Source organism: Amblyomma maculatum, chromosome 3, assembly GCF_055883805.1.
Source record: "Amblyomma maculatum isolate TAMU_Amacu chromosome 3, ASM5588380v1, whole genome shotgun sequence".
NCBI lineage: Eukaryota > Metazoa > Arthropoda > Arachnida > Ixodida > Ixodidae > Amblyomma > Amblyomma maculatum.
The window spans coordinates 208,582,952-208,595,715 of NC_139346.1; the positions used below are offsets into that span (position 1 = coordinate 208,582,952).

General features: G+C 47.7%; 1 protein-coding gene across 1 annotated transcript in view; it reads right to left on the minus strand.

Annotated features, from left to right (window-relative positions):
• Nucleotides 1-2,149: 2,149 nt before the first annotated feature.
• LOC146197560 (uncharacterized) overlaps nt 2,150-12,764 on the minus strand; it is a 54,810-nt gene continuing 44,195 nt past the window's right edge. Inside the window, exon 2 of the mRNA XM_084599465.1 lies at nt 2,150-4,707. Coding sequence (XP_084455591.1) covers nt 2,678-4,684 — 2,007 coding nt within the window. The 5' untranslated portion in view covers nt 4,685-4,707 and the 3' untranslated portion in view covers nt 2,150-2,677. The remainder of the gene's footprint in view (nt 4,708-12,764) is intronic.

Sequence of the window (12,764 nt, forward strand, 5' to 3'; positions counted from 1 at the left end):
TTAATTGTGCATGAGAATCGTAACGAGCATGAGCTTCATGGTGAAATAAAACAAAAACTATATTTATGCTTCTCCAGACGTGACTGACCTACACATCATGAAAATATTCGGAATGGACGTCTCTACTGTTCTTGGCACCACTGCTATCGCTTACGACGCGGGGGCCAGTCCCCGCCCCGCTGTTCGGAACAAGCCTGTCTGGCACCGGCACCATCGCTGGAAGATGTGAATGATCTCCCAAAAAGACACCGCGTGCAACAGAATATGGTTTCTAACATTTATAAGAGACTTCCGCCTCACTCAAAGCCTCTTTGCAGTTGAAAACTGTAGAGCATTCAGTTTACCTATATATATATATATATATATATATATATATATATATATATATATATATATATATATATATATATATATATATATATATATATATATATATATATATATATATATACCATTTCTGATCATGCTAAAAACGGGTCGCTATGAGCATGCTCTTAAATTGGTTGCTTTGTCAAAGTCGGCTACTGCCCCTTACTGCTAAATTACTGCTAAATTTCTGGCGCTTCATTACAAGATTTTTGTAATTTTAAGGCTATGCATACTTTCATAGGTAGGTTTTTTAACTACATATATATTTTTACAAAGGGCTTTCAGGCACACCTTATAATTGCACGGATATTGTGAGATGCGATTATAAATATGTTGATAGATGGGGTCTAAACTTCCGATGAGCAACAAAAGTCTGCTTCAGAACCTGCGCTCAAAGCAAGGGAGTCAGACTGCCATAAAACAATTGTGTTGTTTTGGAACATTGTCAGCAAAAATCTTCAAGTTTGCCGAGGGAAAATTTTCGGATATTTTGCTTGTTACACAACTACTCAGAAAAAAAAAGGACGTTCGAAAACTCTTTCCCCGAATGTATCCCAAATTTCTGGGTATGAAAACACTGGCACAAGTTTTTGAATGACCAAAGAGACCCGAATTAGCGCATGCATAGATTAAGGTCCCAAATACAGCCGTCGGAAAAGAGAATAAATTTTTCGCCTGGGTTCATAGAACACCGAAGTCAAGAAATACGTTTAAATTTACGCTGATAAATGGACTTTTCGGCCATTGCTAAAGAAGGTCGGAAGATGCGAGAGCGGATCCTAATGATTGCTTAACATTGAAGAGCTATGATGTTGAGACGATCCGCAGCGGAACAGACGTGGCATACTGGTTCAGAAAAAAAAATTATGCCAAGTTTCGCAGGCTTTTTAACGTGGCGGCTGCGCTAGAATGAGCGGAAGGCCGGTTTGCCCGCTCTTGCAACCGATGGGCACGAACGGCTCGCCAATCAGAAATCTCATCCGGGTGAACCTTCGTAGGATTTGGCGCTAAATAAAGGGATACATGGTGTATCATATTTAATTGCTTAGCATATCTGCTGTCTGCGAAATTTGCTTACCTTAGTGACTATTTAGAACGCTTCATGTAACCCGAAATTAGTGGTTGCAACAGTCCATGCACTCATTACTTTACAAGGGTTTTCAAGCAGTCACTCTTGTCAACCGCGCAAAAAACAAAAACTAAAAATAAAAGCCAATATTCTCAATAACTCAGTTTGGCGAAGCGATGAATAGAGAAAGGACAAATAATAGACACCCCTGTCTTTTTTTTTTGTGTGTGTTTGTGCGCTTCGCGAAAACAAGCAAACTCCACCAACTAGCCCAAGAAACAGCCTTGCTAAAATTTTCTAAACAAAGTTCTTTTCTTCTCTTTAGTTTTATACTCCCTATATTCACCTGTGATATTCTACATATTTATTCATTCTTGAAGGCAACGAGCCTCGGACAAGAAGGTCCTATTACGGCTCTCAAAGCGATCTCAAATTTCTTCTTTGCGTCCAAAGCTTCAGCGGAGCAAACCTCCATTGCTATAACAAAGAGTGACCCTCCTCTTACTTCTTAATCTAAACAAACCCTAGTATAAAGACTTGCTAATTGCTGAATAGTTTTGGTTTAATGTAACTATAATAGGGCGTATTTTGCAGAGAAATCAGTATTGAAGACCTGGCATCCTTCTTTCCCATGTTCCCGCAATCCAAGGCCCTTTGGTGAAATAGTCACTTCCAACGAAGATTTTAAAGAAAACGACAGGAACCAAAACGTTTAACAATATACTATATTTTATTAAATCAGGTAACTGCATTCATTTGAAAACTTATGTAATGACTCAACACTATTAAAATACGGCTCACTGGCTCACTGTCGTTCAAGACCTCATAGGTCGAGTCTTCCGCTTTAACTTCAATTCGCTGTATCAGCGAAAAAAGTTCTTGCGCGCTTAAGTTGCACGCCAGAAGTTGCACACACGAAATGAAAGTTATCACATTCGCAGGTATACAGCACAGTTTCTTCTTCCTAGCTTTGACAGCAACACCGGACAAAGGCGCACACACAGGAAGAGAGATATGAAGACGTGATGGGTGTCTCGTTAGAAGATGCGATGTTTTCGATCAGCAGGTAGCGCTCTAGTGCACCTATAAGGACACAGATCAGCCACGTGTCACATCGGCGTGCCGCAGACCTGCTTTATGTAAGGCCACTTCGTCCCACACGTGTTTATGCGCGCGGAAAATGCGTGCTTTTCAGGCACAGGGTATCACAGGAGTCATCAAGTAGTCCCGACCGCAGACCTACTTTTTGCAATGGCAGTACTTTTCCCATCGGTTCCCGCGCACACACTTCGAGTGCGAGCTGTACCAGTCCAAGCGGTCGGCCTGTTGCACGATGGAGAATGTGGACTCCTTCCAGTCGACCGAGTGCTTCACGGTAGCTTCGAACAGTGCGTTGTTAGGCGTGGCGGAAATCTTGACCCAGTAGTTGCTGTCTGTGGTGTTGCCCTTGGTGCCAGAAGACGCGACAGTCCCGTTCGCGTACGGATAGAATTGAATACGCAGCACGGATTTCAACGCCCACGGCTCGCACTTTCCTTTAAACTCCTTTTTCACCACCGCGTTCAAGCTGGCGATCACAAAGCGCGCCACCTTCAGGGAGAGCGGGTGAGTCACAGGAAAAGTCTCGGTCTCGACGCACGCGCAAAACTGTGTCGGAACAAAAGCGGCGGCGCAAGTCCTCGTCTCGGGCAGCTCGTAGAAGAGGCTTTGGCCGTGCTTGGTCACGGTCTTCGGTAGCTTCGAGTCCAGCAGCTGCAGAAGCGTGGCGTGCATGTCGAAGTGCGTAGACAGCCGCTTCTGGTTGACCTCGAGCGACGCGGCAAAGTCTGGATGCTGGCGCAGGAACCAGGGAGGGAAGACGAGGAACGAGTACGGAAGACTGTCTTCGAAGCGACCGATGTAGGTCTGGCGCAGACCGCCGAACCTAAGGCCATGGTCGCTCATGAATGCCAGGACAGTGTTGTTTAGAATGCCACTGTCGTGGAGCTTCACAAGGGCATCCTTGAAGGGGGCGTCACAGTGGCCAGCCATGTTGAGGTAGTCGTGGGCCAGTTCGCTCATCCAGATGTAAGCGAAGAAGGGCCGCGTGTCGAACGTCTTCAGTAGGCCTAGCATGTAGTCGAGGTACAGCTCCAGGGGAGGCTTGGGTCCCAGGCAGTAGGAGTTCTTCTTCAGCTTGGACTTGTCGATAGCCATGACAGCGTGGCGTGTGTAGTAGTCTGTCGGTGCGTGCTTTAGGCCGTCGCCCACATAGCTGTACAAGCCGTACTTGGGTTGCTCCTCATGAAAGACAGTGCGGTAGCCTTTCTTAGCGTACAGCTTCCACAGAAAGTCGAGGCTGTCGAAAAATTTACCCCCAGTGAAGTTCTTGGCCTCGTCTCCACTCAGGCCGGTCAGGATTGGTGTTTGATTCGGATAAGAGTTGAGGCCAACCTTGTTGTAACCCATTAGCTCGTAACCCCTGAGGAAATTACGCACATATTTGCCGGTCTCGTTGAAGTGTCGATGAAAGTTCAGTCGCGACACCGAGTCTAGGCCTAGTATGAGGATGTTTAGGCCACTCCCTTTGTCTTTCGCTTCTTTTCGTGCCTTTTCACACCTTTCCTCCACGTCCTCCTTGAGAAGTGGTACCATTAGGTATTCCTGATGGAACATTTTCTTCCCATGGTAGCACTGCACGTGAACGTACTCTACGGTCAGCGGCTCGCCAAAATTAAGCGCTACTTCAGGCTTGAAAAAGAAGTGATCGTCAGGGACACGAATCGACTCGTTGCGATATATCTCGATGTAGGTGCATCGAACGTCCTTCGCTTTGTACTCGAATGTCTTTAGCAGCGACGCCTCGTCGATCACCGGGATGGTTCCATTCACGAGCCGAATGAACGAAGGTTTACCTTTGCAGTTATACCGACCCACTCTCTTGTAATACTTGCGAAGACTCTCGTCGAAGAGGTCAAAGTTGGGAATCTTACATCCGGGAGTGTCCACGATGTATCGTTCTCTCTCGGGCGCGGCCGTGGTGGTCGCCGCAGGAGAGGAAGATGATGTGAGAGGCAGCTGAGTGCTGACGCCATCAGTGTGGTTTTGGAAATGAACGGTCGCCGACTTCTGCTTGGCCTGCGTGGACACGTAGTAAGCTGCCGGTCCTTCTTTCGGGTCGACGATGACACCTTTGTGTATGCAGTAGTAGCTGCCCAGCACGAGGAACACCAGGAGCAAGGCCCGAAAGGCAGGTCTTTCCGGCATTTAAGTGCGGCAGCGCATCGGACCTGCACAAGAACATGAACGTACACCGTCATGAGACGCATTCATTCATCCAAACATCATTATTTCTCTGCCTGCCAACCTCTACTTCCTGATGTCTGTCACCAGCGAATAAGCATTGGAAGATGCGTGTATAGCTTGACCCCAGTGACACATATGCGTTCATTGATAGCTGTATGTCACTGCTGACGAAGGAAAAATTATGTCTTCCAGATCTTATCCTGGAGTTCTTTGTTCTCAATGGGTTTTTCTTTTTTTTTTTTCATCTTTCGGCAAACACGCCCTCTTTGTTGATGCACCCTGCGTTCCAATACATGACGAGCTGCAGCAGATCGCACTACTTAGTAGAGAGATATATGCCGTAACAACATCCATCTTCGTTGTACAAGCGCCGTTGTTGAAACTCGAGATGTATCAATAAAAACTATCGAGAGCAGCAGATATATTCCGCCAGTCAGACCCATCACGCAATAATGCACGTATCAAATTCTCCGCGCGAATTGCATCATATTACTCGAAAACGTCATCGAATAGAGTGCGCTATGATCATCGGTCGTAGCAGCTAAAGCCGATTTTGCCCCGGCCCGTCCGAAGCACGCGGAATGCTGTGGCCCACTGTGCGGCTCGAGAATTACGGGCTGGAACACATTGTTATTCCATAGCGCTTCGGCGAGCGTACGGGGAACAGACGGCGCCGATGACGCTCAATGTTCCCTCAGCCGGGTATGATGAAACACTGACCCCGGGCACGCGCGCAGAACACGAATTAGCCTGAAAACAACTGGCGAGAGGGTGCCAGCCGGTGGCATTTCGTTCTTCTCGGTGTGTCGTTGAAAATACGGAGCCCGCTTGCGTAGCACGAAGGAATCATCGATCAACGCGATTCATGTAAAACAATAAAAATGAAACTGTCGCCGGCAGGGCGCGGACGTGTGTGGGGTACGACGTGCCCGCCGGAGAGCCTAGTCCCCAGGCCGTCTCTAGGGAGAAGGGTTCGTGGCCGTTCGACTAGAGAGCATCGTCAGTTGGACCGCGTCCACAAAGCGCACCTCTTTCTCGGTCGATGTATAAAGTAGCTTAAACGGTTTGATCTTTTCTTATTCTTCTGGGGTAAGGATACATCAAAGGTGGTTTCTTTTAATGGTATGACTCAGCTTCTTGGCACAGAAACGCGCCGAATCCTGCAAGAACTGAACTACACTGAGGTGGTGATGTGGACAAATTTGCACTTGACGATGATCCAAAAGCGTAGAAACAACGCCTATGATAAAAGAACGTCTTTCTATATGTTCTAAAGATGAATCAAATAATTACATCCAATGTTTGCATAAAGCATATTTTTAAACTTGGGGGACGCTTAAGTATACTTCTGAGTCGAATAGATAGCACTGAAGTATGATACTATGATTCGTTTGAGAGTCGCTGTTTCCTTCTACTCGCTTGTCCTATGTTTGTTGCGCTGTGTATTTTAAAAAAAAAATCGACATTTCTTTGCCGGCAATGCAGTGTTTTAGGTGCAACACATGCTCTGGAAAGATCTGGTGCCCATCATTCTTGCGATGACTCGGTAGGTTCTCGAGTAGGTAGGCGGCGGGGGTCTAACCGAGCAACGACACGGCAAACGTCCTCAATACCGGGGAAAGAGCTTCTTGCTGAGCGTACGGTGCGGCGAACGAGAACCAAGTATCCGGATTGAAAGGAAGGAAGTGGTTAAGCTGCGGTTCCAGTGGGCCTCGAAGCGGGCTTGACGAAGCCGTCGGGCAAAGTCCGGTGAGGAAGCGCTCAGATGCGGCCAGCATAGCTGCGTGTCTAGGACAAGCGAGGGTGTTCTCCCGCAGACGAATGAAAACGTCACATGTGTGGTCTCTCGTGTGGCAGTACTGAGGCCGAATTCTCCTGCCTACCTAACTTTTTTACCTTTTTCTTATGTCCGTCAACACTGGTACCACTATGATGCAAAAGTATTTTTACAACAAAAACCCTATTTATAAATTAGTGGCCGGCTTTCCTTAAACACCTGGTGTATAACAGGTGTTTATGAGGGCCGGCCATTAGATAAGAACAGAGTCTCCAGCACCATAATACCAGCGCATTTTGGTGCTGCCTTATGGTGCTGGTATTATGGCACTGCAACTCCTAATACCAGGCGTCTAGTTGCAATTAGAGGTTTGCAGCTGGTCATTACCAATAGCCATATCAGTTACCAAGAGACGCCAAAGTACGAAAGCCTCCAACCCTATACAGACAGGATAGAAATTGCAGAGCTATCAAAGGTAATCGATAGGTGCAATGTATCCGACATAAAGAAGTATACCTTACAGAAAATTGAGCATGCTCTAAAGAATGGTGGTAGTCTTAAATAGTTGAGGAGGAAATTAGGCATATGCAAAACTCAAGGGACAAAACGGAAAATGCCATCACTGCTATGTACAAAATGGTCAAAGGTAGCCAAGGAGTTCTATACTGACCTATAAACAAGACGAAGTGGTCAGTACAATAATCAGCTTGCCAGTGGTGAGGAGCAGTCAGGCGTTCCGCCAATAACTCCTTCATTAGTGGCTGAACGTCTGACTGCTCCTCACGAGGTTTAGAAAGTTTTAGAAGCCATGAAAAGCGGGAAGCTATATCGCTCCGATATCGCTCAAGAGGAAAGTATATAACAGTTGCATCTTAGCTGTACTCACATATGGCGCTGAAACGTGGAGGCTAACGAAAAGGGTTCTATGCTTAAGTTGAGGACGGCTATGGAACGGAAAATGGTAGGTGTAACGTTAAGAGATGAGAAGCGTGTGGAGTGTGTTAAAAAAATAACTCGAGTTAATGACATTCTTGTGGAAATCAAGGCAGAAACATGGGCAGGGCGTGTAGTGCGAAGAGATGAAAAGAGGATAACCGATGGTCGAAAAGGGTAACAAATTGGATGCAAAGGGAAGGAAAGCGTAGCAGGGGCGGCAGAAAGTCAGGCGGGCGGATAAGGAAATAACTTCGCAGAGGTGAAGTGGATATTCAGCTGTCACGTGAACGGGTTAATTGGAGGAATGTGGGAGAGGCCTTCGCCCTGCAGTGGCGTTAGTCCGGCTGAGGATGACGATGATTATGGTGATGATAATATTAGCTTTTGGAATTAGAAAACGTTGCTTCCTTCGGTGCTCTGCCTGAACATATTTGGACTATTTCATGCTAAAGCACGTGCTTTCAAAAAACCCGCGCTCTAATCCCTGCCCCCAGCGCCGTCAATCAATGGCGCAAGTGCACAGTGACGTTCTCTTTTGCACTGCTCTCTGCTCCAGCCCACGCGGGACATAGTACATTGTCCCCTCACCGGTCACTGACGTCGCAGGATAACTAATCATAAGCGTGTAAGCTTCTTTCTAAGCTTCTTTCGAAATAGATCTGTATATAAAAACATGTCTAGATTGGGTTTTGTTACAGTTTGCAGTGCGCTATATAGGAACACCGGGCAGTGGCGCGAAACGTAGTTCACTGGTACTAATATTTTGTACGCGAGGCTAGTCCTTACTGTAAAGGACCGCGCTCTCTCACATGTTCAAAGACTTGCTGCTTTTTCCACACCTTACCTTCCCATTTCTCTGGACAATAGTGGCCAGACGCAAGAAACAAGTAAGCACAGCTTTCTGGTAAGCGTGCGTAGAGCACTTCCGCGTGGTAACACAGGTGCATGTACACCGGCCACATTGTACTCGCAAATGCCTACAATAGCGTAGAGGCGAGGCGCCTTCACAAGAGTGTGCAAGCGCGAAAGTGGACATTTATAAACAAAGACACGCCACTAGGCGACGCCGAGAACGCTTTTTACGCGGCACGTGTCGGTATTTACGTTGTCTGGGAAAGCGGGTTTACTCAGCGGCACTTTGGGCTCTTCTTCTGTGCGGTCTTATTGTCCTGCTCCTTTCATACGCAGTCGCATTCTTTTGCCCGAAAGCGCCGGAGTTGCCCGAGCGAACCGCACCGTTGCAAGCACCGTTCCTCTGTGCTCTCGTGATTTGCTTCCTCCGCAGGTGGCCCGGCGTTAAAGCGTGCCGAATCAGGCTGACCACTGTTACGACCAAGCATCCGCAATTGCGCGCTCTATTGTTCGCCTGTGGGCATGGATAAGTTTTGTGAATATGTGGTGATGGTCCAATGGCTCTAAGTGAGCCTGTTTCCAGGAATCCTGTTTTGTAAGCATGTTTTGCTTTGTGGACAACCTGCAAATGCCAAATTGACCCTGTCAAGAGAACGTCTGGAAAAACACAAAGAAACGTCCCCCTGCGGGAAATAGCAGGAAGTGCTTTCTTTCTTTTGTCCACCCTTCCAGTCGAGAAGTGCTATCCTCCAGTGATGAATGCCTCCTATCCAAAGGAGACGACAGAGTGACATGTCCGCTGACATGCAGGACAAGAAAGGAGCATGACTCATACGGCCATTAAGTGATTTCCCGGGAATGCAGGAAAGATTTGCAATTGTCGAAAAGGGACCATGTTGGGAGCCCTATGCGGCGCCACGTGCACTCGGGTTTCTGAGAAGTAAAACCCCTTGTCAGAACCAACCTGTGGTTTCTTTGCTGAAGAATAGAAATGTACCTCCTCTCCTCGCCGTTCCCAAGTTTTTCCCGCCAACAAGTGATCACGCCCAACGAATGAATGCCGGACCAGTCAGTGCTTCAGACCATCAGTGCAGTGATGTGTTCGATTGGATGCCGATACCTGAGGGGCGTGCCCTGGATTTGGTTGGTCAGCATCTTCAGAGAGGGGCTGGACATAGGGGGTTTTTAAGGACGCTGCAGAGCACGAAATGTCGCTCTGGGCCCTGGGTAAACGGCTCATCCAGTCGCTTCTCGCTATGAACTCTTAACGCTTGTCATTTTGCTGATGTACCCTTCTTCTTCATGTAAATATTCTTGTAAATACGTTTTCTCAAAGTGCCAGTAAACCTGCTTGTACATATTTTACCAACTTCGAAGATTCAGTCCTTCTTCAACCCGGAGTCTCTGCACGCTACCAAGTGAAGGCCGGGTCGCCATAGCCCCAGCGTCACGACAACTGGTGACCAGCGGTGGGATCTGAATCTACAAGCACAACGACTGGTGCCCAGCGTTGGGATCTGAATCTACAAGCCACAACATCTGGTGATTGGAGGTGGATCTGAAGCTACAAGCCACAACACCTTGTGATCGGAGGTGGCATCTCAAGCAACAAGCAGGCGCAACAATCGGCCAACAAGAGAGCAGCTCGGAACATCGATCGCACGTGTGGGTGAGTGCTTGGCTTTTCTTCTGATGTGGACCAGGTTCTAGAACAGGGTTAGATTTTAGAACTGGTAAAAAGTGTTGAAACGCCTTTAGGTTTGGTAGTTTGCACTGTTGTTTTGGAAGTAGCCGACACTCGGAGCGATCATGGACCTACAAAAGCTGCAGAAACCGGAACTGTTGCAATTGTGTGAGGAATTGGGAATTGATACAAGAGGTTTGGCACGAAAACCTTTGATTATAAAGGCAATCACAGATTTGGGAGCCGATGATGAGGAGCTCAGTGAAGCATGGAACCTCATCGCCCAAAAAAAGGAGGAGCAGCTCAGACAGCAGAAAGAGCGGGAAAAAGAGGAAAAGAGGCGTGAGCTTGAACTTGAGAGGGAAAAAGAGGAAAGGGAGCGCGAACGTCAGAGGGAAAAAGAGGAAAGGGAGCGCGAACGTCAGAGGGAAAAAGAGGAAAGGGAGCGTGAACTTGAGAGGGAAAAAGAGGAAAGGGAGCGTGAACTTGAGAGGGAAAAAGAGGAAAGGGAGCACGAACGTGAGAAGCTTGAGAGAGAAGCAAAAAAGCGGGAGCTAGAAATTGAGCTCCGGAAATTAGAAGTAGAGTTGAGCAAGAGGTCGGGCAATTGTCCCCAGCTAGCGGTACCTCTTCTCAACAAGGAGGCAGATTTCAAGATGTCAAAGTACATGCAGCCATATGTGATATCAGGGGATATCGGTCTGTATCTGGGTAACTTTGAGCGAACTTGCGAAGAACTGTCCTTCCAGCGAGACACGTGGTCTCAGAGATTATTGACGGTTCTGCCCTGCGAGGCAGCGGAGGTTGTCGCGCGGCTAAACAAGGAGGACGCGGACAACTACGAGAAGGTCAAAGCTTGCCTTCTGATTTTCGGAGACAGAGATGTGCAGGCCTTAACACGTTCAAAGGCGCGAGAACTAGCTACACTGCTCATTTCAGAAAAATCAACAGCGGAGGAAACGGCAGTTAAAACAGTGGTAAATGCGGAAAATAGCGGGCCAGAAAACTTTGAGAGCGAGGCATCTCAGATAAGTCAACATGAAAGTGAGCTTGATAAGACACGGAATGAGGACGTTCTTGAAAGTAACCTCTTGCCGCCAGTGTCTAGTAATCTCACGAGACTTTTAAGTGGAACCCGAGAGGACTTAGCTATGGAGCAAGCCAATGATCCCAAGAATAAGCTCGAAGTACAGTGGGAAGGACCTGCTAAAGTCGTTGCAGAGCTTTCTGACACTAACTACGCAGTGAAAATCCCCGATAGGCGTAAAGCAGTGCGCATTTATCATTGCAATCTTATGAAGCCTTATGTGCAGAAGGAAGCCGTGGTAAATCTAACGTTAAACCTACCCGAGGAGATGGGGGATAACTTGATTTGCCTCAGCGGAAAAGGAAGCAACGCTCAGGAGCTTCACAAAAAGACGGAGCAGAGAGGAGAACTAAAGAAATCCCAGCTGTCCGATCTGGGCGAGCTAATAACAGAGTTTGAGGCCTGCTTCGTGGACAGGCCAGGCAGGACTGATTTGACTGAGCACGATATTGAGCTGACTTCAGACGTGCCAGTGCGATCAAGGTGCTACCGATTTTCTCCAAGGCAAAGAGAAATTCTGGATAGGGAAGTAACTCGCATGCTGGAATTGGGAGTAATAAAACCCTCGGAAAGCGATTATGCTTCGCCTATGATCTTACCAGAAGCTCCAGGTAAAGACCCTAGGCCTGTGGTAGACTACCGAAAGCTAAATTCTCTCACCAGGGATCAAGTGTATCCTATTCCGAATATTGAGGAGAGAGTAGAACAGGTCAGTAGAGCGGCATATGTGACTACGCTGGACCTTACTCGAGGATACTGGCAAGTACCGCTCACTGAACGCGCCAGCAGATACGCGGCTTTCGTCACTCCGACGGGCAGCTACCAGCCAACAATGATGAGTTTCGGGCTCAAAAATGCTCCATTTTGTTTTTCCCGACTCATGGATAGGGTTTTAAAGGGGTGTGAAACATTCGCGGTGCCTTATTTAGACGACATTGCGGTTTTTTCCGACTCATGGGCGGACCATATGGTACATCTAAGAGCTGTACTGAGCCTTTTGCGTCAAGCTGGACTAACCGTAAAGGCCGAGAAATGTTGCCTGGCAAGGGCGACCGTGGACTACTTGGGTCACAATGTAGGTCAAGGTTTCAGGAAACCCAGCGAGATTAAGATTTCTGCGGTAACAGACTACCCGCGGCCGAGCACGAAGACGGAAATTCGAGCATTCCTGGGTCTGACTGGATACTACAATCACTACATCCCTAACTATTCAGCTTTGGCTAGCCCTCTGACCGACGCTCTCCGCAAGACAGAACCGACAAATGTAGTCTGGGACGAACAAAAGGAAGCCTCCTTCGTAAACCTGAAGGCTGTGCTGATTAGCCGTCCGGTATTGCGAGCTCCAGACTATGGCCGAGAATTCACGGTCCAGTGTGATGCCAGTGATCGAGGGTTAGGTGCTGTTCTCTGCCAGAGAGATGACGACGGTAATGAGCACCCCGTGCTCTACTTGAGCAGAAAACTGAGTTCTAGAGAGAGGGCTTATTGCGCGTCAGAGAAAGAATGCGCTTGCATTGTATGGGCCATTCAAAAATTGCAGTGCTATCTTGGAGGGGCCAAATTCACCGTAGAGACGGACCATTGTCCCCTGGCTTGGCTGCAAACTGCGACATCGAAGAACAGTCGCCTTCTTAGGTGGAGCTTGATTTTACAGCAGTACAATTTTGAAATAAGATACAAAAAGGGGAAGTTAAATGGGAATGCG